The sequence below is a fragment of the Tursiops truncatus genome, chromosome 14 (assembly GCF_011762595.2).
Source record: "Tursiops truncatus isolate mTurTru1 chromosome 14, mTurTru1.mat.Y, whole genome shotgun sequence".
Lineage (NCBI taxonomy): Eukaryota > Metazoa > Chordata > Mammalia > Artiodactyla > Delphinidae > Tursiops > Tursiops truncatus.
This window is the reverse complement of record NC_047047.1, coordinates 27,307,508-27,332,319: the sequence shown is the minus strand read 5'-3', so window position 1 is coordinate 27,332,319 and position 24,812 is coordinate 27,307,508. Positions and strand designations below refer to the sequence as shown.

Genomic DNA, 24,812 nt, shown 5'->3' with positions numbered 1-24,812 from the left:
ACACGCATCACGGCCAAAAAAACCAAAACATAAAACAGAAGCAATATTGTAACAAATTCAATAAAGACTTGAAAAAATGGTCCACATCAAAAAAAAAAAAAAATCTTAAAAAACACCCCCAAAACTCTCTCCCAGGGATTGAAGAGGGGATTGAAGTTCTTTCTTCAACCTCTGGGGTTAGTGGGTTGGAAACCCCACACCAGTCACTGCAGGCCAGCCATTCTGGGAACCAGTTCCTAAATTCCATCTCCAGGTCACCTAATTAATTAATTAGCGTTCCAGTGATTACTCCTGTTGACAACCTTGGTGGCTCTTGGCAAGGTTGGGTCAGCCCAAGCAGGTCCAGACTTATTGTGGCAAATCACATTGGCTTCTGGGATGTGAGACATGATCCCCACATGGCAGAAGCAGCGCGTCGTTAGAGAGAATTAAGTGGGAGGAAGAATGGGGGAACGAGGTCCGCTCAGCCAAACACCCCATTATGCACAGGCCCGCCCGCATCCTGTTGGGGTTGATGCAGGTGAGGAGGGGGCTCTGAAGATCACGTCCCTACCCTCCTTTCCCAGAGAACAGACTTATTACAAAATGACTATATTCTTTCCAACTAGACAAGGAGGCTTGGGTTGCAACGAGAAGGATTTTGGTTAGACACCCAGAAGAACTAACTTCCATGCTTATTTGTGGCAGACATGGGGGAAGGGAGAAGCCTGGACGTTGACTCACTTAGGCCAGGGCTGCTCACTTAGAACACCTCTCTGCAGCCGGAGCTGGAGGCCCGAGTGTCGGGACTGTGGCCATTTCTCCATTATTTGCCCCAAAGGAACACCCGCCCTTAGACCCGTAGCACTCCTAGACTCTTCCCCACCACAGGGAGGCCCCAGCTTCCTCCTCTCTACACTGTCTCAGGGTAGGTGAAGGGAAAAGAGTGAGAAGAGAACATCCTACAGGACAAGCAGATGCAACATCTCCTGGGAGCTCTGGACTGGGAGTGAGCCTCTGGGGTGTCCTTCTATATTTGCACGTGGCTTCTGTGACTTTGGGCCGGGTCCTTGGCTGCTCTGGGTCTCCATTTGCCCCAGCAGAGCCAGGAGGGTGGTAGACTGGATGACCTTGAAAATCCTTCCAGTGGGACAGGCTCATGGGGTTTCTCTGCCCTGGCTCCCTCTCCTGTGCAGACAGGTAGAGCTATGGGAGCCGGCTACTTGAAGCTTCTGAACACAGTGGTACCTGCAAGCACCTGGGGCACTCTGACTCTTGCCCAGAACTGCAGACTCAGCCCAGCTGTTACAAAGAGATGCCGTCAGTGGATCTGGGGAGCGGCGGGGCCAGGCCTTCCAGACAGGGATGCCAGGACCGCCGAGAAGTGCCCGCCCTCTCGTCTTCGGAGCTCCCAGGCAACCTGGAGCCCCCAGCTCTATTTGGAGTCCCCAAGCATCAGGATATAGCTGTTCAGCTTTCGGGTTGAGGGGAAGGATGGGGAGGCGTATCCCTGCTCCACGGCAAGGCTGGGCCCTGTGGGTGTGAGGTTACTGCTGAGCTTCCCATCCTGTGTGCGCTGGCCTGGCCCCCGACATAGGAGCCCCATCCCATTATAATTTCCTCCTGAAACTCTGGGGCTCAGTGGAGGCAAGTGACTCCTGTCCTCACCCTCTTCGGGCCCTGGAGGCTGGGTCACTACCTCCTACTCTAAGACCCTGGGTCTCCAGTCCTCACAGTCCCAGTGTAACACCCCAGGACCCTTATTTCCACCTTCCCCAACTCCCCTGGAGGAACCGGCATCCCTCCCGCCCCGCAGGGTCAGTCCTGCGGTCACGGATTCAGAAGCGTCCATCTGCGGCCACAGCCCCCATCTTCCCATGGGTTCTGTAACTCCAAATACCATGATCATTCTTTGCCCTCCTTGGGTCTGCCTCTGCACCAAACCTTGCTTTTCCCACTCGGCTTGCTCATGCTTCTTCACCCCCACCCAGCTAAGATTCTGGGGTCCTTTGCTCCTCCTGAACTCCTACCAGCCTCCCGAATGCCTCACCCAACCAGACGAAACTGGAGCAGGCCCCGTACCTCTGGGTAGACAGGCCCTGGTCATCCCCACAGACCTGTGTCCACCCCCAGCCGTCCCCTCCTCTGACCCCCGGCACTGCCCACCAGGCTCTCTGACTTCCTTAGTCCCCTGTCTCTCCCGTTCTCCCCTCTGAAGGTCTCCAGCCTTCTCCATGGTCCTATGACCTTTGACCTCCCCCTTCCCACCCACCTCCTTCCTCTCTGCTCAGTCATGAGAACACAGGAGCTATCAGATCAACTTCCTTAACCTCCCCACCCCCGAACTCCACCCCCCAACCAACATTTGCCTCCCCCTGCTAAAGTGGGGAGGGGTCTCCCCCACCCAGGCGAATCCTTTGAACCCCTTGTCTGCGTTCTGACTCCCCCACTTCACGGACTTTGCTCTCTGTCCTCCTCCTCCAGTGTCCTTCTTCTCTCCTGGTGCCTTCCCTTTGCATTTACACAAGCTCCAGTCTCTCCCATTTTAAAAGAGTGAAAATAAATAAAAGCCTCTCTTGATCCCACATCTCATTCCAGCTCTGGGTCTGCTTCTCTTTGTTCCCCCGGTACCAAGCCTCTAGACCAAGCGGTCAGCCTGCCAACCCATTTCCTTACCCCCCAACTGGGCTCCACCCCTCGGGATGGGGTTTGCCTTCACGAACTGAGACCCCAATGGGCGCTCTTCAACCCCACGGAGCTTGACCTCTCGGGAGGGTCTGACCCTGTGGATGCCCCCCAACTCCAGTCTCACTTGGCTCTGTCCTTACCTCCCTGGCCACTTGTCCTTGGGCAGCTCCCCTCCCCAGGGCCTATTTTCTCCACACGCTCCACCATTCTGGCTTCCATCACTGTTTTATGCTGGGGGCTCCTACTTCTGTCCCTCCAGCCCAGGCCTCTCTCCTGGCTTCTAGACCCAAAGCCAGCTTCCACGGGGCACCTCTGTTCACAAGTTCCACAGGTTCTTCAAACCCCACGCGTGCATCCAGCTCTACATGCTGTCCTCCTGCACGCCGGCCCCTCCTCATCTCCGTCTTGCCGGGTTGTTCAAAACCAGAAAGCCAGGCGCACATCCTGCCGGTTCCCTGTCCTCCCACCACACGCAGTTCTTCATCAGATCCTGATGAAGCTGCCTCCTAACTCTCTCTTAAAGGACCCACTTCCCTCCATGCCCGCTGCCAGCAGCCTGGTCCAAGCCGCCATCATCTCTCGCTGGACTCCCGCCACCGCCCCCTGAAGGCTCTTTCTCCAGAGCTCCAACGCAGCCTCACCATACAGCCATGGGGACCGTTCAAAATCAGGAATCTGTGGTCTTGCTCTGCCCAGCTCTTCTGGTAACGTCTACCCACTGCGCTGGCTTCCAAGTTCCCGGCACCCGCTGACGTCAGGGCCCCGTACCTGGCCCACCTCATCTTCCCCACTCTCTGCCCAAGAGGCAGGCTTTCCTCAGCTGTGTGCCGCCTCCCTTCATACCAGGTGACCTCAGCCTATGTGTCCCCTCACCTCTTACACACCTGGCCAGCTCTAGCCCATCCTTCAGGCCCCCATGAAATGCCACTTCTCTCTAAGCTCTGTTTGGGCCCCTACTGTCTCCTCCCATGGTCAAACTCCTCCCATCTTAACACTGCTCACCCTTCACTTGCTATTCTGTTTCATCGCTGTGTTCACTGCTTGACCCTTGACCCTGAGAGGTCAGAGCCTGGGCCCGTCTCATTCACCGTCTAACCCCAGTACCTAGCTAGCACAGTGCTAAGGTGTCAGCACCGAGTAGGTATTGGTTCATAAGTGACCGAACGGCAACCCTCCCTGTCCTGCCCTTGAGCCCCTCCCTCCACTGACCTCTGACATCTGGGGAAAGAGGCTGATGGCCAGCGGCAGGGCCAGGCCAAAGGCTGCCAGGCACACGAGGCTTTGCACGGGGAGGAGCAGCCGGGGGCGCGCCTGCAGGAGAGCTGTCCTGTTGGGGAGAGAGAAGGGGGGCGCCCATGAGACCCGGAGACAGGGTGAGCTGGCCATTAACCACCATGCCGGGTCCCGCTGGGTCTGAGGGCCAGGCCCAGCCCATAGCTAAGTAGCTGTGGAGGAATTCTATCTTTGGGACCGTCCGCCGGTGGCAGCCCTCTCCCCTGGCCATGTCCTGAAGGACGTTGCTGGTTAAATTCTCAACCATAAATCATAAATGAGCACCTGTGGGGCACCCACCCCACTGTGCATCCAGCCCTGCGCAAAGAAGGCCACGTGTGGGGTAGACGATAGAGGAGGCTGTCGGCCCCTGCTCCTGTGCAGGGGGTGGGGGGCCCACGTGGGGACAGAGCGGAGGAAGATGGGCCTTGAAGGCAGCACATATTGCAATAGTGAAAAAACCACACACGCATTCACGCACATGCACGCACAAGCACGCGTACGCACGCGCGCACAGCCAGGAGAGGATGACCTCTTCTGGGTATGGGAACAGAACACACCCTGCTGACCACCTTGTCACCTTCGATCCAAGAGCCACAGTGACTTGCCCAAGGCCAAGACCAAGTCTGCGGGAGGCAAGCAGGGCTGCTGTGTGGGTTCCTCTGACTCCCTAAAAGTGCTGTCACTGAGCTGCTCTGGCTCTTGCCTTAAGGACCCTTTGCCCGCTGCATCACCAGTTCACAGTTGGCACCCCTCCCCACGGTGAACAAAAGAGCTGGGGTTCTTGGGCAGGAGAGGGGTACGAAAGCCTCCCTCCAGGGCCCTGGGTCCCCCAGCCCCATGACAAAACGGCCTCTCCAGACAGAGTGGAGGGCAGAGCAGCTGGCGAGTCCACCTTCACTGCGTTGTCCCTCAGAACACTTCGCTCTGTATAATCCACCAGGCATTCTACTTGGGGAGGCCTGAGGTGGCATGTGTCAGCAAGATGGATTATTTGCCAAGGGATGTTGGGTGGGTACGCATGCTGCCCTGGGTCAGCGTCAGCCTCCACCGGACTGAGACTGGCTCCTGGTGTGAAGAAGCTATAACCAGGGCTCTTGCCCCTCCCCTCCTGGAGCAGCGCTGCTGTGGCCACAGGCAGGGGAGAGGCTCTTCTGGGGGCAGCGCCTCAGTGTCGGGGCAGGCAAACCCCGCACCACCTTCACCTCCTGGCACATGAATCCCAAATGCAGCTGGCTCTAAGGCGACAGCAAAACTGGGAGCAGCAGTCCTCAAACTTTAGTATCTAGGCAGTGGTTAAAAATGCAGACTCCCCCATGAGATCCTGATTCAGTTGGTACTACACCTGGGAACCTTCCATGAGTCTAAAACAGGTGATCCCCAGACCACACTTTTGGGAAACTCTGGCCCAGGATGTTCCTACTTAGGTACCAATAACAATCCAATTACTCGTAAATTCTGTGCAAGTAAAAGACCTGGACACAGTAAGTGCTCAGTGAGGTGTGTTAGTATTGCTGCTGTTACCGCCCTTGTTACCAGCAGGAAGGAGGGAGGATCCTGGTGGCTGGGTTGTCCTCCAGCCCTTCCCACTGGCCCAGACTCCAAGATCTGTCCAGTTGTTGAATTAAGCCTGAACTGAGCTATTGGGGAGGAGAATTTCCACAGGATTAAGAACAGGGGGACAAAGGTGCCCAAATCAAACTCAAGCCCTTCTGGCATCCCCTCTGCCTTGGTCCAGTGCCCCCATCTTCTCCCTCTCCTCCAGGTGAGCCTTACCCCCCTCTTCCCCACGGACTCAGCCTGAGGCCTCCTGGGCTTCCAAGGGAGTCATGGAGGGCTGGGATAAGGCTGAGATGGGTCCTGAGATGTTTTCAACTCAGATTAACTTCTCCAGCAGGACCAGAAGGTGGGCACTCTTGCTCCCGTGGCAGCGACTGGGACCTCAGTCCCTGAGGGTGGCCAGAGCAGAGGGGAGGGGACAGGAGGGTGTGTGGTCCCTGGAGGCACCGCCCCGAGGGAGGATCACGGGAGGGAGGTTCCCTCCCTGGCAGGTGAGGGGCAGGACATTGACTCATTCGGTGGGGACACTGGACAGACCCCTTCTACGTGGGGCTGCGACCTTGCTTCCTCTCTCCGGGTGGCTGGCTGAAGTCCCCACTGTGAAAGGGATCCAGAAAGTCCAAGGCCTGTCCTCCCCACTCAGGAAGGAGGAAGGTTCAGACAGCAGCGAACAGGAGCCTCTGAAGTCCCAGCCCAGGCGGGAGAGTGAACACAGCAGGACAGGGGGAGGGGAGGAGGAGAGGGAAATGGCAGGGAGGAATTGGAAAGGCAGCTGGGGGAGTTAAAATATGCAGATGGAGAGATGTGCGAATGCCTGGGAGAGAGGAAAGACCCGGATCCCCGGGAATGAGGGAGGCTGGGGAGCGGCCTCAGGAGCTACCGTGGAGGGTGTGGCCTGAACCCTGACCAAGATGAGACCCAGCCTGGGAGGGTAGAAAAGTCCAGGCCCGGGCCAGGGCCAGGGATGCAGAGCTGGGGGAGAGACCCCCCCACAGCTGCCTCCGAGTTGGGGGGCGGGGCTACTCTCCGGGCCCTGAGTCCAAAACCAGCTTCCTCCCCAGGACAGTGGAGCTGGAGTGGAGCCCTGGGCCTGAGGGAAGGTCCGGTGGAGAGTGAGGGGTGGGGCGTACGCCCCTCAGAGAGAGGCCCTGCTCGGCAGAGTGGAGGATTCTCGGCTTCTGACGGGAGACCCTTTTCCTTTCATCTCAGAGACAGGGACACCTGAAGACGCCGCCCACCTCTGCTATCCCAGCAGGAAAGCCAGGGTCCTCCCAGAGAGGAGAAACTGAGGCCGGGGCCAAGCCAGCCTCGCTGCCACACAACAGCTTGTCTCCCCATTGCCGTGCATTCCCTCAGCACTTGGAGCAGTTTTACTTTTGCGCTCCATTAATTTGCAAGCAGGCTGCTTTGTAAGTGTTCTTTTGTCTTTTTTCCCTGGCTGTCCTGACTCCCTCACCCAACCGGGGGCTCCCGAGGGTCGAGGGTAGGGCTGCCTTCCCCATCAGCCTCCCCAGCAGAGGCCCTTCCATTAGCACCCTGCATGGAAAGGCCGTGGGGTGCCCGGCAGGGGGGCCCCGGCCAAGAGCCAGGGGCCCGCTGGATGGTGCAAAGTGCCAAGCTCTAGTGGACAAGGTGGTGAGGGGGGCAGTGACATCATTCTCCAGGTGGGAAACTGACCAGCCCCCCGGGACTCCTGCCAGGAGTCTCAGTTGGTGCCGGACCTGCCCTGCCCCCCACCTCACAGTCTGGCAGCTCCCACCCCCCTCCCGCCCCATGTATATGAGGTTAATTATGGCTTTGAGGGTGCAAACTGAGTCTTGTTCGTCTTGATATTCCTGGGGGAACCCAGACTGGACTCTTTCTCCTCCTCAGAGACCCTCCCACAAGCTTCAGGGAAGGACCAACTAAATACAAGTCTTCCAGGAGACCAATGGCTAACCCTCTTCTACCTACCCGAGGGGCTTCCTTTGACCCTGAGCTGAGCCAGATGCAGGGCACCCGCAGTCCAGGTTGATTCCAGGCTGGGACAGTCAGAACTAGAACAATCCCACCCCACCTCCCAAGCCTCCCAAAGCTAAGTTTAAGCCCCCAACCAATGGGACACTAACCGTCACTCCACTTTCTGTAAACCCAGCTCAGATGGCACCCAGAAGGCATCACAGACCACATTTTTCCCCAGCAAATTCCAGGTTCAAGATTCAGTAGCCTTGAAGACAGAAGCCCTCCCTTCCTCATTTGCCCAGTGGTGTCCTTGTATGCACTTGCGGTCGCTGGTATTTGGGAACAGCCTCAGTTCACCAGAGAGCGGCGTATACGAGGATCAGGGGCACCGAAGGAATCGCTTCCCATGATTTATTTTTGCAACTTCCAGAGGAGATTAGTATTCTTAAGTCTCAGTGTTCAACACACCATCCCTTGCTCAGGTAGCCACGCCCACTATGCACCTCCCCCACTCTTCCAGGGGACGAAGAAATCATCCCCTCAGCTGGACACAGGGCCCCTTGTCAGCAGGCGCAATGAGAGAGCGTGCTTTGCTTCTGTTGGGTTGGGCTCTTCAAGGTCCACGCAACAGGGTCACACCTTGCCCAGAAAGCCCTCCCTTCCACCAAAATCCTATCTTACTCTCAGTGCCAGCTGCAGCCTCTTTCCTCTGGACCAGCCCTCCCCTCAAGGTCACCCTGACCCTGTTCCCACACTGCCGGGTCCCACCTGCAGCTGACCTTTGTGTGGGTCCTGCCCTTATCAAAACACAGGCTTTCTGAGGCCAGTTCCCCAAATCTGCCCCTCTCCTGTCTCCATGCGGGGTGGATTCCAAAGACAGGCTGATTATGTGCTGTGATCCAAAAATCCAAGAGGCAGCCAGTGTGGTAGGAAGAGCCCAGCTTTGCAGCCGTATTCCTGGGCCCTGCCTGGCTCTGCCACTTCCTAGTGTGTGACTGTAAGCAGATGATACAACCTCTCTTTGCCTTCCTTTCCTTGTCTGTAAAATGGGGACATCATGCTCACCTCTTTGCACTGTTGTGAAGGTTAAATGAGATCATTCATTCATCCAACAAACACTGAGCATCACTGTGTGCTAGGAACTCTGCTACACACTGTGCAGGGCAGTAAACAAAAGAATTGACCTGCCTCCATGGAGATGACCTTCTAATGAAGCAGACAGATAGCATATAACTAAATAAAGAATCTCAGCTATCGATAAGTGCTGTGAGTAAAAATAAGGCAGTGTAGTGGGGGAAGAAGTCCTGGTGGCTGTAATCTCGATGGGGTGGTCAGGGAGGGCCTCGTTGAGGAGATGGCATTTGGGGGGGACCCGGCTGGGAGAGGACTGGGATGCAGCCAGTGCTTAGCTGTTAAGTGTTAGCCGTTATTGTAATTTGTTTTCTGGGACTACGAAGGTCCCCAAATTGGGGAGAAGCCCCTGATGCAGAGCCCCAGAGGGAGTGGCCCCGAGCCCATCCACTGCCTTGAGGTGCCCCTCCCAGGCTGGGCCCCCGGGAAGGAGGAAGCGATCACCTCTTCACTTTTATCTGCACCAGACCTCCAAGCCTTTGCTCATCTGGCTCCCCACACCTGGAACCCTTCCCTTCCCGTTGCCGTCCTCCTAGATATTCCCCAACCCTCAGGGCCTGCCCAAACCAGCCCTGCTTCCTCCCTCCTCTCCTCAGCCTCTCCTTCCAGCAGCATTCCCGCCTTTGTGATTCAATTTCACACTCATTAATTAATAGAATCACTCCATCATTGTTCTTATTATTGTATCTCCTTATTTCTTTATGGTCAGGACAAATGTGTTCTCAGAACATCCCTCTGAGGGCGGCAGGGAGGTTAGTACAATTATTGTCTAAATGAAGAAACTGAGGCTCAGTGAGGTGGTGACTTGCCTCACGGCAGATGCCGGAAAGGGATGCGCTGGGCCCAAGTTTAGTCTTCCCACCATAGTCCTCAGACCCTCTTCACCACTGGTCCTGTGCTGTGCACTAATAGACCGCATGCGTGCACACACACACACACACACACACACACACACACACACACACACAACCTAGAACGGCCAGCTCCAGGGCAGGGCCAGCCATGTCCATCGGGACATCCCTCCTAGAACTTAGCACAGGGTCCTGAGCAGCCAAAGTCCATTAATTCTCACAGGATGATTCCAGCAGCCCTGCCAGGGAGAGTTTGAACAAACCAGGAACCTTGCCCTGGGCCAGCAGGTCCCCCTTCCCCCACCCACTCCGCCGCCACGATGGCCTCTGCCCTGGGCCCCAACTCACTTCTCCAGCATGGACATGACGATCGGGGGTAGCACCAGGATGGGCATGGGGAGGACCACCCGCGTCAGCGCCGTCTCCAGCAGGGCCTGAGGGGCAAGCAGAGGCCGTGGTGAGCGGGGCGGGGGTGGGACAGCCTCGGGGCAGCAGCCCTGGAGCCCCTAGGTGTACGTACCACTGCTAAGCACATCTGGCTGAACGGAATCATTCATGGAATCCCTCACGAAGCCATATTCCAAACAACACAAAAAAGCCACCCCCTCTTCCCATAGCAGATCCGCATCACCTGCCACATGTGGGGGGGTGGAGGCAACCCAGAAGCGGCCCCAACAAGGGGCCTGCGCCCAGGGAGGTGAACCGGGTGGCGGGGTACAGCGGCTGGGAGGAAACATATGGAGGACCTGAGACGTTCTAAAAACAAAGCAGGCACTGGAAGGGCCAGAACAAACAGCTGTGGCCTGCTGAGCCGCGTTGGGGCTCCTGGTGCCCAAGAAGAGGGATTCTGGGATTTACTTTCTTTTCCCTTAAAGACAAAGATTTGGAGGATCTTGCCACTTCCTGGCTCTGGATAAGAGTCTTTCTTAATGACAAGAGGTCAGCTTTGTACGTGGGAAAAGCTTCTGCTGAGTGTCTGCTGTCCCCATATGGGGTCTGCCTGGGGCCTTGCTCTGGGGGCTCCCTCAGGATTCCTGGGGCTGGGAGGGCTGGTCAAGGCACAGCTCAGTGGCAGTTCTGCACCCTGATGGTCATTGTGATGAGTTCCTCTAACCCCACAGGCTCCCAGCCCTCAGAGAAGGCTCAAGGAATGCTTGTAACCCTTGGGTCCCTGGAGTCCCAAATGGCAAGGGGCTGATATAGGCAGGAGAAGGGAAGCCCAGGGCTGCAGAAGAGCTTGGCGTTCCCTGCTGTTTGGACCACAAGGAGGAGTTATCACAGTTGGCCTCCCTCACAGCAAGTAGGGAAGAGGATAGCGCTGGATAGGTTAGGGTGATGTAGGAAATTGAGGCCAAATCCCTCTGATGATGGGCTCAGGGCTAAACATTTCTCCCAGGAACTTGGGTTCTTCGTGACCAGCCTCAGGAAGGCCTGGGAGAGGTCCCTCCAGTCTTCTGAACAGGTGTGGGGATGACAGGGGGCCCAGAGCCTGTGCAGGAAGCAGAGGATGCGGTGTTGGCACTGGCACCCCTGAGCCCCTTGCCCCTCAGAAGCCTTGGACAGACACTTACTTTCCCTGAGATCAGTCAGTGGGGAGGGAAGGACCAGGACAAGAGAAGTGTCTTCCTACCTCAGAGGCTTATGGAGAAGGCCTCAGTGACAGGGTGCGGTGGGGGGCCATGTGGGAGCTCATAAGGGACAGGGCTGGAGCAGAGGGGACCCAGCACTTGGAGGCCAGAGCAGGACAGGCCACTAACTGCCATTAGGATGAAGGCTGGAAAGCACAGGAAGATATACAAGTGGAGAGGAATTTTTTTTTTTTTAATTACAATTGCTAGATGGGTGAGGCTGGTGAAACCAGAAGTGAAAGAGGGCCTTCTTGTTACAAAACATTCTTCTCCAAACCACGCCCGTGGCTTCCTGCAAGCCCAAAATCCCTCCGCCTCAACTGCACTCACTCCCTAGTGACTATCACCTGCAGAAGTGCTTACTAGCACACAACCACAAACCATCAGCTTCTATGCGTTGGGAGGATATGAAGGCCCTAGGCCCTAGGTCCCGGGGAAGGGAAAGAAAGCTCTGGGGGGGCCTCCTCTGCCCTTACCAAGTAAGAGGTCAGAGAAAGCACATCCAGAGGGGCTGGGACAAGAGATGGGGATGTTTCCCAGTAGTGATGAGGCGACTGGAGAGAAGCAAGGGTGTCTGGTGGGCAGGTGTGGCTGGGGCCAGACCTGAGGCCTGGGGCTCAAACCAATGGGGGGTGGGGGTGGGAGTGGGGTGACGAGGAGAGCTCAAGAGGGCAAGGCAAGGGCGCTGAGGACACAAGCCCCTGGGGAATGAAAGTGTCTAGGGAAAACCGACCACAGTCTCCCTACCAGCCCCCGAGTCCCCAGACGACCCACATGTCTGGCTGCGATCTTGGAGGAGCCCACGAGGTTGCCATCACCATCCAGGACGTCAATCCCCTCCTCCAGCTCCCCGTACCGCATCAGGACCACGTTGCAGATGTTGGCGCTGGCTGGAGAGAGAGGGTGGCAGGGAGCCGGCGTGAGGGGGGCGGATGGCATTCTACCCTGCGCAGGAGATCACTGGGCTCCACCCGCACCAAGCAACAAAGGTTTTGAATAAATGCCACGTCTGTTCAAACAGTGGGCGAAGGTGTGGTTCTGCTGCCTATCAGCCTGGTGAAGGATTTGGGGGCCCTTGGGAACCTGGAGAGCAAAGGTGGAAAATAACCAGTGTCAGGAAGGAAAGGGAAACTATTCAGGGCTTAGAGAGCGGCCAGGAATCAAGAACACTGCTTTCCTGTCCTCAGGCGCAGGCCCCACGGGCAGGCAAAGTGGATGCCCACCTGGGAGGGCTCTCGGGCTTGAAGACGCATCGCCCACACTGGTGCCTGATGCTCCACCATCAGCACCTCAGTCCCTTGGGCTGCCTTTCCGGGCAACCTCTTGAATTCCAGCCCCCCACGTTTACCCCTCGCTCCTCAGAATGAATCAAGTTCCCAGAGATTTGCTTCCCCGACAACAGGTGCCAGAGCAGGCAGGCACCTCAGTGCTAACCTGGCACCGCCCCCTCATCATATGGATGGAAAATTGAGGCTCAGAGATGGGGAGTGACTTATCTGAGGTCACACAACAAAGCGGGACAGAGCTGAAAGGCTACAGTGCCTCATCCTTCGGGTACCCAGGAGATGGAAGGGTTTGGGGCGGGGTGTGGTGGGGGTCAGGCACGGCTAAAGGCACACCTTCTACGTTCCTGCTCCACGTGCTTGGGTTTCCTCCTTTGGCCATGCCTCCCCACGTCAGCTGAGATCACGGGGACCTGGGCTGAGGGGAGGGCTCCTGGCTCCTTAGTTCAGCACCGTGTGTCAGAGTTTGGGCGGCCACCCATCAGCTGGTGACTGGCACAGGGAGCCTCTTTCAGCTCCTCCCCCCTGGGATCCACGTGGCTGGCCCTGGGCTCAGGGCCGGGTGTGGGTGCTGACCTCGCCTGAACTCCTCCGGCCCTGTTCCAGGATGGAAGTGGGGGGACTTGGGGGTGGTGGGAGGGTGGGGAGTTCGGGGGGTGACAAATTTGGAGCCCGCCTGCTCCACTCCTCCCCCAAAAGCGCCTTGCTGTGTTTAAAGTTTTAATTTTTGCTAATTAATGTCAATTAATTTTGTATAATGAGTGTTTAATTTTGGGGAGTGTGTGAGCCTGGGAGCGACTGCAGTTCTGGGCTGTGAACGCTGATTAGCATCAACACCTGCTGCTTCCCCACTCCCTCCAGTGGGGGGGGGGACACCAGGGTTTGGGGAGCTGGAGGGCGGCAGGGCCTAGTGGGCAGGTGGAGGAGGACCACAGATGCTCCTGGTACCCAAGCCAACACTGGGGAGCAGAGCGGTCCAGGGCGCCTGCAGCTGGGGGACAGGATTCTGCAGGTGAGGGGTGGCTTGAGGCCCTGGGGGTCTCTGAGCCTCAATCTCCTGTTTCAGTCAAGTGGGGAGGTGGAATAAACAGAGAGGAAGACTGAGATACTCTGCAGTCTTTGGAGAAGAAAAGCAGGAGACCAAATACAGTTTCGAAATGTATTTACAGCACATATGCCATCTCTGAGTAGCTCGTGTTTCCACACGACACACAGGAGCAGTGGGAACCATGCGCAGACCTTTTCGGCACCAGTTCCTCCTGTCTCCACAGCAGGCGTGCTCTCCTGTCTTACACAGGGGCTCTCAACTGGGGCCATCTTCATGAGACATTTGGCAATATTTGGAGACGTTTTTGATGATCACAACCTGGGGGACGGGGGGCTGCTACTGGCATCTAGTGTGATCTCTAGAGACCAAAGATGACTAAACATCCTACAATGCACAGGACAGCCCTCAGAACAAAGAATTTTCCAGCCCAACGTGTCAGTAGTGCTGACGTTGAAAAACCCTCGTCTTAACACACGTCCAGACTGACAGAGTTAGGAAGGTGAATCTGAGGTAAAGGAAGAGAGAATGGGAGTCTGGTTTTCAGGCCAGCTGGGCTTAGGTTCCAGTCCTGACTCTGCATCTCCCCCTCCCCGCCCTCAGAGGTGAGCTCTTGACAGCCCCAGGGCCCCCAGAGTGGCCTTGGGAAGGGGCACCTGGCCTGGGTGTTAGTGACTCGCCCTCTAGTGGTGGCAGGAATGTACTACACCCATCGCACCCCTGGGACGGCCAGGCCCTCAGTACCCAGGAGACCCAATATTAGTCTCTCTTTGGAGAGAATATTGGGGTTTTCTGCCCTGAAAGGCATCAATCTCTGCTCTCTGAGAATCCTTTCCACCACCACCACCACCACTCCAGGAAAGGCAAGGCCACAGGAATGTAGTCCAGGGGAGGAGCAACTGCTTAAAGCCAGGAGCCAACAGCTGACTCTGCAAACCCCACCCCCTGCCCAGCTTCCCAAGTGTAAAAGGAGGGGCTGCATTTAGTGTCTCCACGGGATCTCTGGGTGCTGTCTGAGCTTACAGGATCTCCAGGTAGAGGGAAGCCAGGGGCGGCTGAGACATATCTAGCCTGACTCTGTGTGTGTGTGTGTGTGTGTGTGTGTGTGTATGTGATGGAGACAAAGACAGGAGAGAGCATGGTTTTCGAGGTGATGGAGCTGCCCCAGGCTCATGGTGGCATCTCTCCTGCTCTCTGAAATTTCCGAATGTGTGATGTGGCCTCAGAAGGCCTTTGGTTCAAACACAAAACAGGGGGCTTCCCTGGTGGTGCAGTGGTTGAGAGTCCGCCTGCTGATGCAGGGGACACGGGTTCGTGCCCCGGTCTGGGAAGATCCCACATGCCGCAGAGCGGCTGGGCCTGTGAGCCATGGCCGCTGAGCCTGCGCGTCCGGAGCCTGTGCTCTGCGATGGGAGAGGCCACAACAGTGAGAGGCCTGTGTACCGCAAAAAAAACAAAACAAAACAAAACACAAAACCACTTGAGATGAAAGACAAAGCATGAAAGGAAGTGAAAACCCAGCCTCCCTCCCCTCCTGGATGCTTTTGGGGATGACAATGTCCCCTCTCATCTGAGCTCCCTGGCTGGAAAGAAAGAGAAAACGCTGAAAGCCACCTCAGAAGATGACAACCCCAGGCTCCTCCCTTGGAACACCCACAGTTCTTACTGCTTACACAGACAACACATGCCCTGTAATCTCTTCTGTTGACTGTGTACAGTGGTTATCCATTTATTAAGCACTTGCTGTATGCACCGGTTGCTAGCCATCCCTGCCATTGAGCAATGAGAATGCCAGCCTGTTTTAGTGATTTCATTTCCATGATCTCTTCCAGAACTTTCAGTTCTGCTGTATTGCTTTCAAACCCTCCCAGGTCCTTCTCATCTCACTCCTGGACAGTCCAACTCCAGATAGACACTGAGAGACTAAGTAAATGAAAAGAGAGAGAGAGACCAAACATGGGCTATGGGTCTCCTTTCTAGCGCACCAGCAAGATCCATTATTGACAATATCTGCAGGTTAATTAAGCAGTCTGTTAGTGATAATGATAAGAAAGCTGGCAGATTTTCAACTCAGATTGAGTTCAAGACTCAAGCATAACTGATGCTGGAGCAGTGATGCTAGGAGATGTCAGTGGATGAGAGAGAGAGAGAGAGGGAGAGAAAGAGAGAGAGACAGAGATTGCTTCATGCTGATGGCAAACTCAGTGTCAAGGCCTGAGGAAAATATGCTCTTGCCTGCTGCAGATGTTCTCACATCAGACACATCATGATGCAAAATCATGCAGATTGTGAAGAGCTAATGAAGCACCTGTGTGAAAAGTACAGTGTGGGGGGAAGAAAGAGCAGTAGATAGAAAGACAAGTGTGCAAGTAAGTTCTCAAAAATATGACTACAGAGGAGCTTACCCCTTGAACTAGCACCAGAACAGAGGCATAGATCAATGGAGTTAATAGTCCAGAAACACCCCCAGCTGTAGCGGAAATGAATTTGTGTTAATGCAGTTGTATCGACTTGCAGGGAAAGGGCCATTTAAGTACGGGGTGGAGCAATGGGCTATTCATCTGGGAAAACCAAATACCATAACTCATCTGCTCTAAGAGGCATTTACGCATATTTTAACATTATAAAAATCACCATGTGCCTTACAATGCATGTTGCAGGGGGACCTTACCTGCTCTTCATCACAACTCTCTGTGCATGGGTGAACTTAGCCACGTGTAGAGGTATCTGTTCATGCAACTGTCACCTCAGCTGCCCACAGCAATCCACACAGAATTTGAACTTAAACTTAGATTCCTAATTGTTGCCTAAAACATCTTTTTAAAACTTACACTATAATGGAGCATGGACACGAAAAGTTATTGTACATGCAGAAGATCGTCTGCCAGATACCAGGCAATGCAATTAAAGGCAGCAGAAATTGCCAAACCATAGATAGCTACCCTAAAGAAATGCTTGCCCATATGCACAAAGAGACATTTACAAGGATGTTAATTATAGCACTGTTTGTAACAGCAAATAATTAGAAACAACCTAAATGTCCACCATTAGGGAACTCACGTGGGAAGATCGCCAAAACAAACTTATGTGAACAAAGTTATTGAGTATGTACAGGATGATTTACTGAACGTAAAATCCCACAACCGGTGCACACACGTGTGTGCATAAATCCTTGGGTAATGTTCTAGAAGGGTCACACCTCACCGAGTAATCTTCTTGGGGAAGAGAACCAAATTTGGGAATTAGGGGTTATTGAAGAACTTCCACTTTTTTACCCTAAATTTTTCTATACTGTTTGCATTTTTACAATGAGAATGTAACCATGCTTTACTTGTCTAAAAGTTGAAAAGAAAATGCCAATCTTCTTGAAGTAGATCATAAAAATTTTAAAGCCAGGAGGGGTTGGTGTGACCTATTCATGGGTCCTACACTTAGGCATCTGTTTCAGAAACTTCCTGAAGAAGCTGATTAACTTCAAGAATATTTTTTTCCTTCAAGTAAAGAATAAAATGAAACCACAAGTATAACGAAGTAGGAAATGAAAATAATACCAATAATCTTTCATATGTTTTGAAATTATACTGTCAATTTAAAAGGGGCTAAAACAGTCAAGATTACAGGCAGAGATTACGAAAAGCAGTGATGGCCATGATGCTGTGTTTAACGATCAAGTCCGAAAGAGAATTGTAAAATGTGAAAAAGGCTGAGATTCAGAATCTGTGGTATTGAAAAAAGTGACTTGGAGTGAATGTGTAGTGAACATTTGTTTATTCCTTCAAATGAATGTGAAATATAGTCCTCTCCTCTTCTGAAAGGTTATTACATTAATGCCTCATAACTGAGGTATCTTAGAATTGAGAGACATGGCATTTGATACCTATTTATGAACAATATTATAAGAAATGGGAAGCTTTAAAATATATATTTATTATATATGACAAAGGGCTACAAATATTAATCTATGGAGGGTCATGGAGACTGACTCCCAATAGCTATTCTACCCCCAAAAGATTAGTCTAAACTAATTATAATAACCCCTCCCTTGCCAGTGATTGATTTAGGAAGGGACATGTAACTGATCCTAGCCAGTGAGGGATGTCTGCAGGACTTCTGGGAAAAGTCTCCTCCCACTTAAGCAGAGGTGGCAGGCAGAGCCTCCTCTCCTCTGGGCAGTGGTGGGTTTTGATCTGATGTTTGGAATTGAGGCTGCCATCTTACAACCATGAAGGGAGCAAGCCTGAAGATGAAGCCCCTAGCAGAGCATAGAGATGGAAGGAATGGCCCTGGATGCCTCACTGGAGGCTTGACCTCTGTAAAGTAATAAGAGAGGCTTTATTATTTAAGCCAGTTTGAGTTGAGGGTTTCTGTTACTTTCAGCCAAAAACAATCATAAAATGCATAAAGAGTTTTAACAATTATTAAGAAAAAGATATAGTGATCAACAGACTTAGAGAACGAACTTATGGTTACCGGGGGGAAGGATGGGGGAAAGGATAGATTGGGAGTCTGGAGTTGACATGTATACACTGCTATATTTAAAAGAGATAACCAACACCATTGTAAAGCAATTATACTCCAATAAAGATGTTAAAAAATAAAATAGATAACCAACAAGGACCTACTGTATAACACAGGGAACTCTGTTCAATATTCTGTAATAACCTAAATGGGAAAAGAACTTGAAATAGAATAGATATATGTATATGTATAACTGAATCACTATGCTGTACATCTGAAACTAACACAACATTGTCAATCAACTATACTCCAATATAGAACAAAAATTAAAGAAAAAGATACAGTGATCAAAATCACCAAAAAATATTCAAGTAAAAATTCATAAAAGAAATATTTTAAAATATTCTAAAAATCAATGAGCATGAACTTATTAATAGTCAAAGACTGATATTTGAATCTAAGAAAAAAAATCAATCTGCAGGAGTTCTTTATATGTTTTGGAGACTAATCCTTATTGGTTTAATGGTTTACAAATAGCGTGTGGCTTGTTTTCTCACGGTTGGTGGTGTCTTCTGTCATACAGTTTAATATACATATATTATCAAATAAGCAATCCTTTCCTCTCTGGTATATACTTTTTTTGTCATCTATCCCGGGACTTCCCTGGTGGTCCAGTGGGTAAGACTCTGTACTGCCAGTGCAGGCGGCCTGGATTCGATCCCTGGTTGGGGAACTAGATCCCGAATGCATGCCACAAGTAAGAGTCCACCTGCCGCACTAAGAAGTCCACATGCTGCAACTAAAGATCCTGCCTCCCGCAATGAAGATTCCACATGCCACAGTTAAGACTCAGCGCAGCCAAAATAAATAAATAATTAATTAAAAAAAAGAAACTCTATGTTTCTACTCCAGTGCTCATCTATATTTCCTTCTAGAAGCTTTAACATTTTACTTTACACATTTAGGTCTTCAATCTATCTGGAATTTGTTTTTGTGGACTGTATGAAAAGGAATCTATTCTCTCTCTGTCTCTTCTATTTGGAAACCCAAATGCCCAATAAAGTTAAGAAAAGATTCTCAACCATACTGGGAATTGGAAAATGCCAATTAAAAGGAGAAAAGAACCATTCAGATAGACAAACATTTTTTAAAGATTGATAGTACCAAATGTTGAAGAGGATGTAGGGAAACAAAAATCCAAACCTTGCAAGCAGAGTAAAAGCCAGTATCCTCATTTGGTAAAGGTAGAGATGGGCATTCCAACTGACATGGTCATTCCACTTCTAGGTACAGACCCTAGACTGTCGATTCTCAACACTGGCTGCACAACTGGAACCAAATCTGAGGTAGGACCCAGATGTCTGCATTTCTTTTTAAAGCTCCCCAGGTGGTTGTTTGAAAACCTCTGGCCTGGAGAAGCTCCTACTCATGTGCACATGGACATGTGTATAAGGCTGTCTGGTGCAGTACTACGTATAATAGTGAGAAACTGGAAACAACCTAGATGTCCCCAGTTAGTCTGTGGAAGACTCACGCAGCCTACAGCAGCTGAGATGAATGCATATGTATTAACACACATAAATCTCAAAACTACAATGACGAACAAGTTTTAAAAGGATATGTACAACACAACACAGTTAATGTAAACTTAACACACAAACAATACAACTTCTGGTTTATGGTATATACACATAATATACAACATAAAAACACAAATGGGGAAGATGCAAGTCAACAGCCTTCCTCAAGAGAGAAGGAGGAAACCAGAATCAAAAAGGCAGAGGGCAAAGAAGGCTTTGGGTACATCTAATAATGTATTCTCTATTTTCTATAATATTCCATGTGTTTGAAATAATATTTCATAATCTTTAGAAAACAGCCACAGAATGAGTTACTGTGGCTGTCAAAAGGATAAGTCGGGATTTTATGACTGTCATGGAAAGACATCCAAAATTTACTGTGAGCTTAAAAAGTGATTTACAAACAGTATACACAGTATGATCTCATTTGTATTAGATATATATTTATAGAGGCATATTTATATTATAGATAGATACAATAACTAGGCAGAGATTTCTACACTTTTAGATGTTTATTTGAATTTGGAGGGTTACATGCCAAACTAATCTCTGGGGAGAGGAGGGCAATTGTTTAACTTATATCACAATCATGTATTATCAGAAAAAAAAATAGAATGATTTTTATTAAAACAAAAACAAAAACACTCTAGTGGACCCCAGGAGACCTGAGCTCCCACCTTGCCTCCAGGTTGACATTGAACAAAGTTCTCCAGACTCCACTTCCTCCCTCTCTTTTATTCTGTAGGTAACAAGTACATCGATAAACAATCCAAATCACATAAAAGGGTAAATAATAAAAAGTAAGGTTAGGATTGGGCTTCCCTGGTGGCGCAGGGGTTAAGAATCCGCCTGCCAATGCAGGGGAAACTGGTTCGAGCCCTGGTCCAGGAAGATCCCACATGCCGCAGAGCAACTAAGCCCATGCACCACAACTACTGAGCCTGCGCTCTAGAGCCCGCAAGCCACAACTACCGAAGCCTACGCGCCTGGAGCCCGTGCTTTGCAACAAAAGAAGCCACAGCAATGAGAAGTCCACGCACTGCAACAAAGAGTAGCCCCGCTCACTGCAACTAGAGAAAGCCCACGCGCAGCAACGAAGACCCAATGCAGCCAAAAATAAATAAATTAAATAAATAAATTTATTTTAAAAAAAAGTCTCCTTCCAACTTAGTTTCACTCCCCTTCCCTGAGGCAACCACTCTAGCCAGATTCTCATGTCCCTGCCAGACACGGTCTATGTATTTACAAGCTGACATGTATGTACATCATCACCTTACAGACACACACACACACACAAACACACACACACTCGAATCGCACCAGACTATATAGCCCCTCTGCCTTTAGGGACGTGATGGTTATCAGATGGGGATGTACACCTTAATATTTCCGTGATTTCATGATGTTCTCCACCATTCTGCCTGAGAGGCAGTGCTATAGGGCACAGACTTTCTTTCAAATAGCTTGAGAATTTGGGGGGAGTTTCACAACCTATACTGAAGTGTCACAAACTCAGGACTGGGAATTTCTGGATTGAAAAAAATCAGCCTGTAGATGTAGGTATAGGCCGACTCTGAAGTGAGGGATCTCCGAATAAAAGATTCCTGCTAACACATTCATCTTCTGCAAAGCACCCTTTTATCACAGCTACTCCCTAGCTGGAGATTCTTCAATGGTCCCCCATTAATCATAAGCTGAAGCTCCAACTCTCAGTGGGTATTCAAGGCCCCAACATGCCCTTTCCCCTCCTCCTTCCCCAGCAGGCCTGGCCCACCCCAACCAGGCCTGCTCCTTCCACATTTATCAGCCCTCCTCCCCTGCCTCGTGCTTCTCCACCTCCTCCGACTCTGGACTTCTCTGCCTTCTGTATTTCAGGAAGCATAAGATATCTGAATTGGAAGGCCATTCATTCAGTAAGCATTCTCTGAGGACCTACTACGTGTATGCCAGGTCCTGGGCAAGCTGCCCAGAACAGGTGAGTTGCTCGCACATAAGTGCCCCTCTCAGACTTTTGGACCAGGCTACTACTCAGACACTTCCCTAACCCAGGGGTCAGGCAGCTCATTCCATTCACAGACGGTCAGTCTTTCAGAAGATCCTGCTACTCTTGTTTGGCTCCACGTATCAGTGCTAGTCTGGATGTGTGGGATCCAGAACTAAACAGACTCCTTTGTTCTGGCCACTCTATCTCTAATAATGCAGCTGAGGTCAGAGGGCGCCTCAGAGCCACACACCACACGGCAGACCTATTCCGAGCATACAGCCCACACAATCTCTGGATCGTTATCCTAAGTACCCTGGTCAAATCAGGTCTCAGCACCTCTATACTTTTGCAGCCGCGTTTTTTGAACAGCAAGCCTTACATCAAACCTTGTGAGATCTTTTTGGATCCTGGTACACTTGCCTGTGAATTCATAATCACTGCCAGGTTGCTACCCCTGTTCCTTGAGTCTGACCCGTAGGCCTCCTCTGACCAAGGCAGCTGTAAAATAACTGAAGGGGACGAGACTGAAGGCAGAGCCCTAGGACACACCCCTGGAGACTTCCCTCTGGTTGACTTGGTCCCACTGGCCCTGTCCACCTGGAGCCTGACACACACCGGGGCCCCAGGCCAGTTCTCGGGCTGCCCCTGATTCTGGCACCCAGTCCAGCCTACCCTTCCAGATCCAACCCAGAAAGGCCGAAGAATGTGCCCAGGATGACCTGGTCATCCACCCTAGGCCTGCTGACTGAGTGAATGACAGTGATAGTGAAAACTTGTATAAGAAAACAGAACATTCAAAGAACAATTTAAAAAAAATACCAGAATAAATGTCCAAGCAGCCACAGAATGTGGTCACCAGTGCCATCAGGGTAGGGTTTTACTACGGGACGCCCAATTTCAAACCATTTCTACTAAAGCATTCATTTGTTCACTGAACAAACCCACACTGAACATTGGGTGGCAAGCACAGAGGGGGGTTGGGGGTTGGTGACGAATGAGGTCTAGTCCCTGTCTTGGAGAGTTCAGAATCTGATGAGGGAGGGAGACTTGGAGACAAAATGGGTAGTTCCAGGATAGACATAGGCACACAGGGTGCTGTGGTCTAACCCTGGTTGGGGCTACCAGGGAGGGCTTCCTGGAGGAGGTGATGTCTGAAGTGAGAAACGAAGGCCTGGCAGCCAAGAGAAGGCAGAGTGTGGAACTGAGGTAGTGGGGAAGAGCGGGCACTCCAGTCAAGCGGGGCCTTGTGCAAAGGCCTGGGGCCCAGCGAGAGGGCAGGAGGGAGGTCACAACGTTGACCCTACGACCATAGTGTGATGGGCTATGAGCAAGAGCCAGGCCAGGTCCAGGAAGCGGCTTGAGGGCCTCCAGGATGGCCTAAGCGCTGTGGACGCCACATTAAGTACCACTGACCTGGACAGAAGGAGCATAAATCACGAGGCCCAGGACACAGCGGACACAGGTGCACTCTGCTGTCTTCCAACCACAGGGATGAAGGGTGGAGGAGGTGAGGCCTGGGGACTGACCCTTGAGGCTCAGGCACACTGCCGGGGCCACCTCCCAGGTGAAGAAAGCAGGGTGGATTGAGCACCAGGGGCAGAGTGGTGAAGTGAAGGGGGAATCAATGCCAGGAAGACCCATGGCCTGGGCATGAAGGAAAGCGTGGAGATGGGGCACACTGGTGTGAACGAGCAGAAGACCTCTCCCAAAGACTGCCCAGACACCCCAAGGAGCAGACTCACTTCTGGACACAGAGACTCCTTCATGGCGATGAAGTGAGCTGTGACATTTAATGTAAGGGACTGCTGCCAACAGCGCAGGGTGAAGTCACTTCCCACAAAGGGATGATGAGGCTGCCATTTCCGGTCCATGAAGGAAGGTTATTCCCTGTGCAAGGAGTTGGCCAGCGGTGCTGAAGCTCAGGCCTCCCCCGCCGGGAGCTCAGGCCCAGATGGGGCTCTTTATTAGCACACACATGGCTCGCCCTCTGCTGCACGTGGATCCAGCCAGGCAGCCTGGGGGCAACCTTCAGAGCTTCCTGTCCGGCCCTCACCGCCACATGCACAGACAGGCCTGGGTACCCAGCCGTGCCCTCAGCTCCAGCTCATAGCCCCCGCCCTGCCCATGCCTCACAAGATAAGTCTGTGCCTCTCCCTGGTGCCCCATCATGGCACCTGGGACCTGCCGCTCCATCCTGCCTGCCACTCCTCCAGCTCCCACCTCAAGGCCTCCCGAGAAAGCTGTTTGTGGAGCTTGCCTCCCCTGGAATGGACTCCGCTCATGGAGACTGGTGGCTGGACCTGGGGGCAGGGGTATTTTTCCAATGCCTCCTCGATTGACCTTTAATTACACTGTTTGCCCAGCTCCCCAAACCATTAACTTCCACCTCACAGCAACCACACATCAATTAATGGAGGGCCTGCTCGGAGCTCGAACTCCTGAACACAATTAAGCGTGACAGTCCACAAATAAGAAAGAACTGAAGAATTAATTAAGGTCTAAACAGATTAATTACCAGTCCCCAATCAATTCCAATGCCAGCACACATGCTCCTGGGCTCACCGTCTTTCCTAACATCTCCACGTATAAATAGAAACTGAGATTTCCCACATGATTGCTGTTCTAGACCAGGGCACAGCAAGGCTCTGAAACCACCTTGAGGGAGAGAATTGGCTGCAGTGAGCATCCTCGGGGCTTCCCAGGTACTCAGCACACACGCATGCACACACATCAGTCGCACACACGTGCACACAGCCCCAGCTGAAAAGCCAGGGGCCGACTGGTGGAGTGCTCCTGGTGGGTGCCGAGCCCCAGCTGCCCCTGGGCCACATCCCTCAGCTAGTTTCTCCCTGCAGGGGTGAAGGAGGTATCCAGGTGAACTTGAAGCAGCCCTGGCCTGAGCCTGGGAGGCCTGGGCTTTGGCCAGCTAAGGGTAACTTTCAGCAAGCCTGAATTTGTCTGTTCTTCTGTAAAACGGGGATGGCTCACTCTGCCAGAGGGTCCTCCCAGAGAGAGAATGAGGAGAACTGAGGGGGAAGAGAGGCCTGCCGGAGGAGACACGGAGAGCTGTGGGCCGCTGACGCACCGGGCTCTGCAAACCCGCGGGAGGCCCGCAGCCACTCTCACAGAGGCCCCCGTTGGAAAGGGCTGAAACAGGGTCTGGTCTGAGGCCAGAGAGCGGGCGGAGTGGCCGAATCAGGTGCAGGAGTCAGGCATCCTGTGCCCAGAAGTCTCGAGCCTCTCTCTTGGGCAGCAGTGGGGCACCTCCCGGACTTCAAGCTAGAGCAGGACAGGACAGAGCAGCGGGAAGAAGTAGCTGACCCCAGAAGCCTCCTTGTTCCCCAGATCCTGAGCGCCAGCCCGCCCAGGGGAGAGGGCGGAGGGGTGTGGCCGCTGAGCACAGGGCACACGG

At 52.4% G+C, this 24,812-nt stretch overlaps 1 protein-coding gene across 9 annotated transcripts in view; it reads right to left on the bottom strand.

Annotated features, from left to right (window-relative positions):
- Window positions 1-24,812, bottom strand: part of SFXN5 (sideroflexin 5) — a 115,506-nt gene that overhangs the window by 15,151 nt on the left and 75,543 nt on the right. For 4 of the 9 annotated variants that reach the window (XR_012325648.1, XM_073791252.1, XM_033838267.2 and 1 more), the window contains exons 11-13: window positions 11,825-11,940; window positions 9,771-9,856; window positions 3,877-3,994 (exon numbers count right to left, since the gene is read on the bottom strand). Coding sequence is in view for 8 of the 9 variants with exons in the window: in XM_073791252.1 (XP_073647353.1) it covers window positions 3,877-3,994; window positions 9,771-9,856; window positions 11,825-11,940 (320 nt within the window). In the remaining variant the exon portion in view is untranslated. Of the gene's footprint in view, window positions 1-4; window positions 1,513-3,876; window positions 3,995-9,770; window positions 9,857-11,824; window positions 11,941-24,812 lie in introns of those variants that run through there. The other 5 variants (XM_073791253.1, XM_033838273.2, XM_033838271.2 and 2 more) reach the window with 3 other exon arrangements.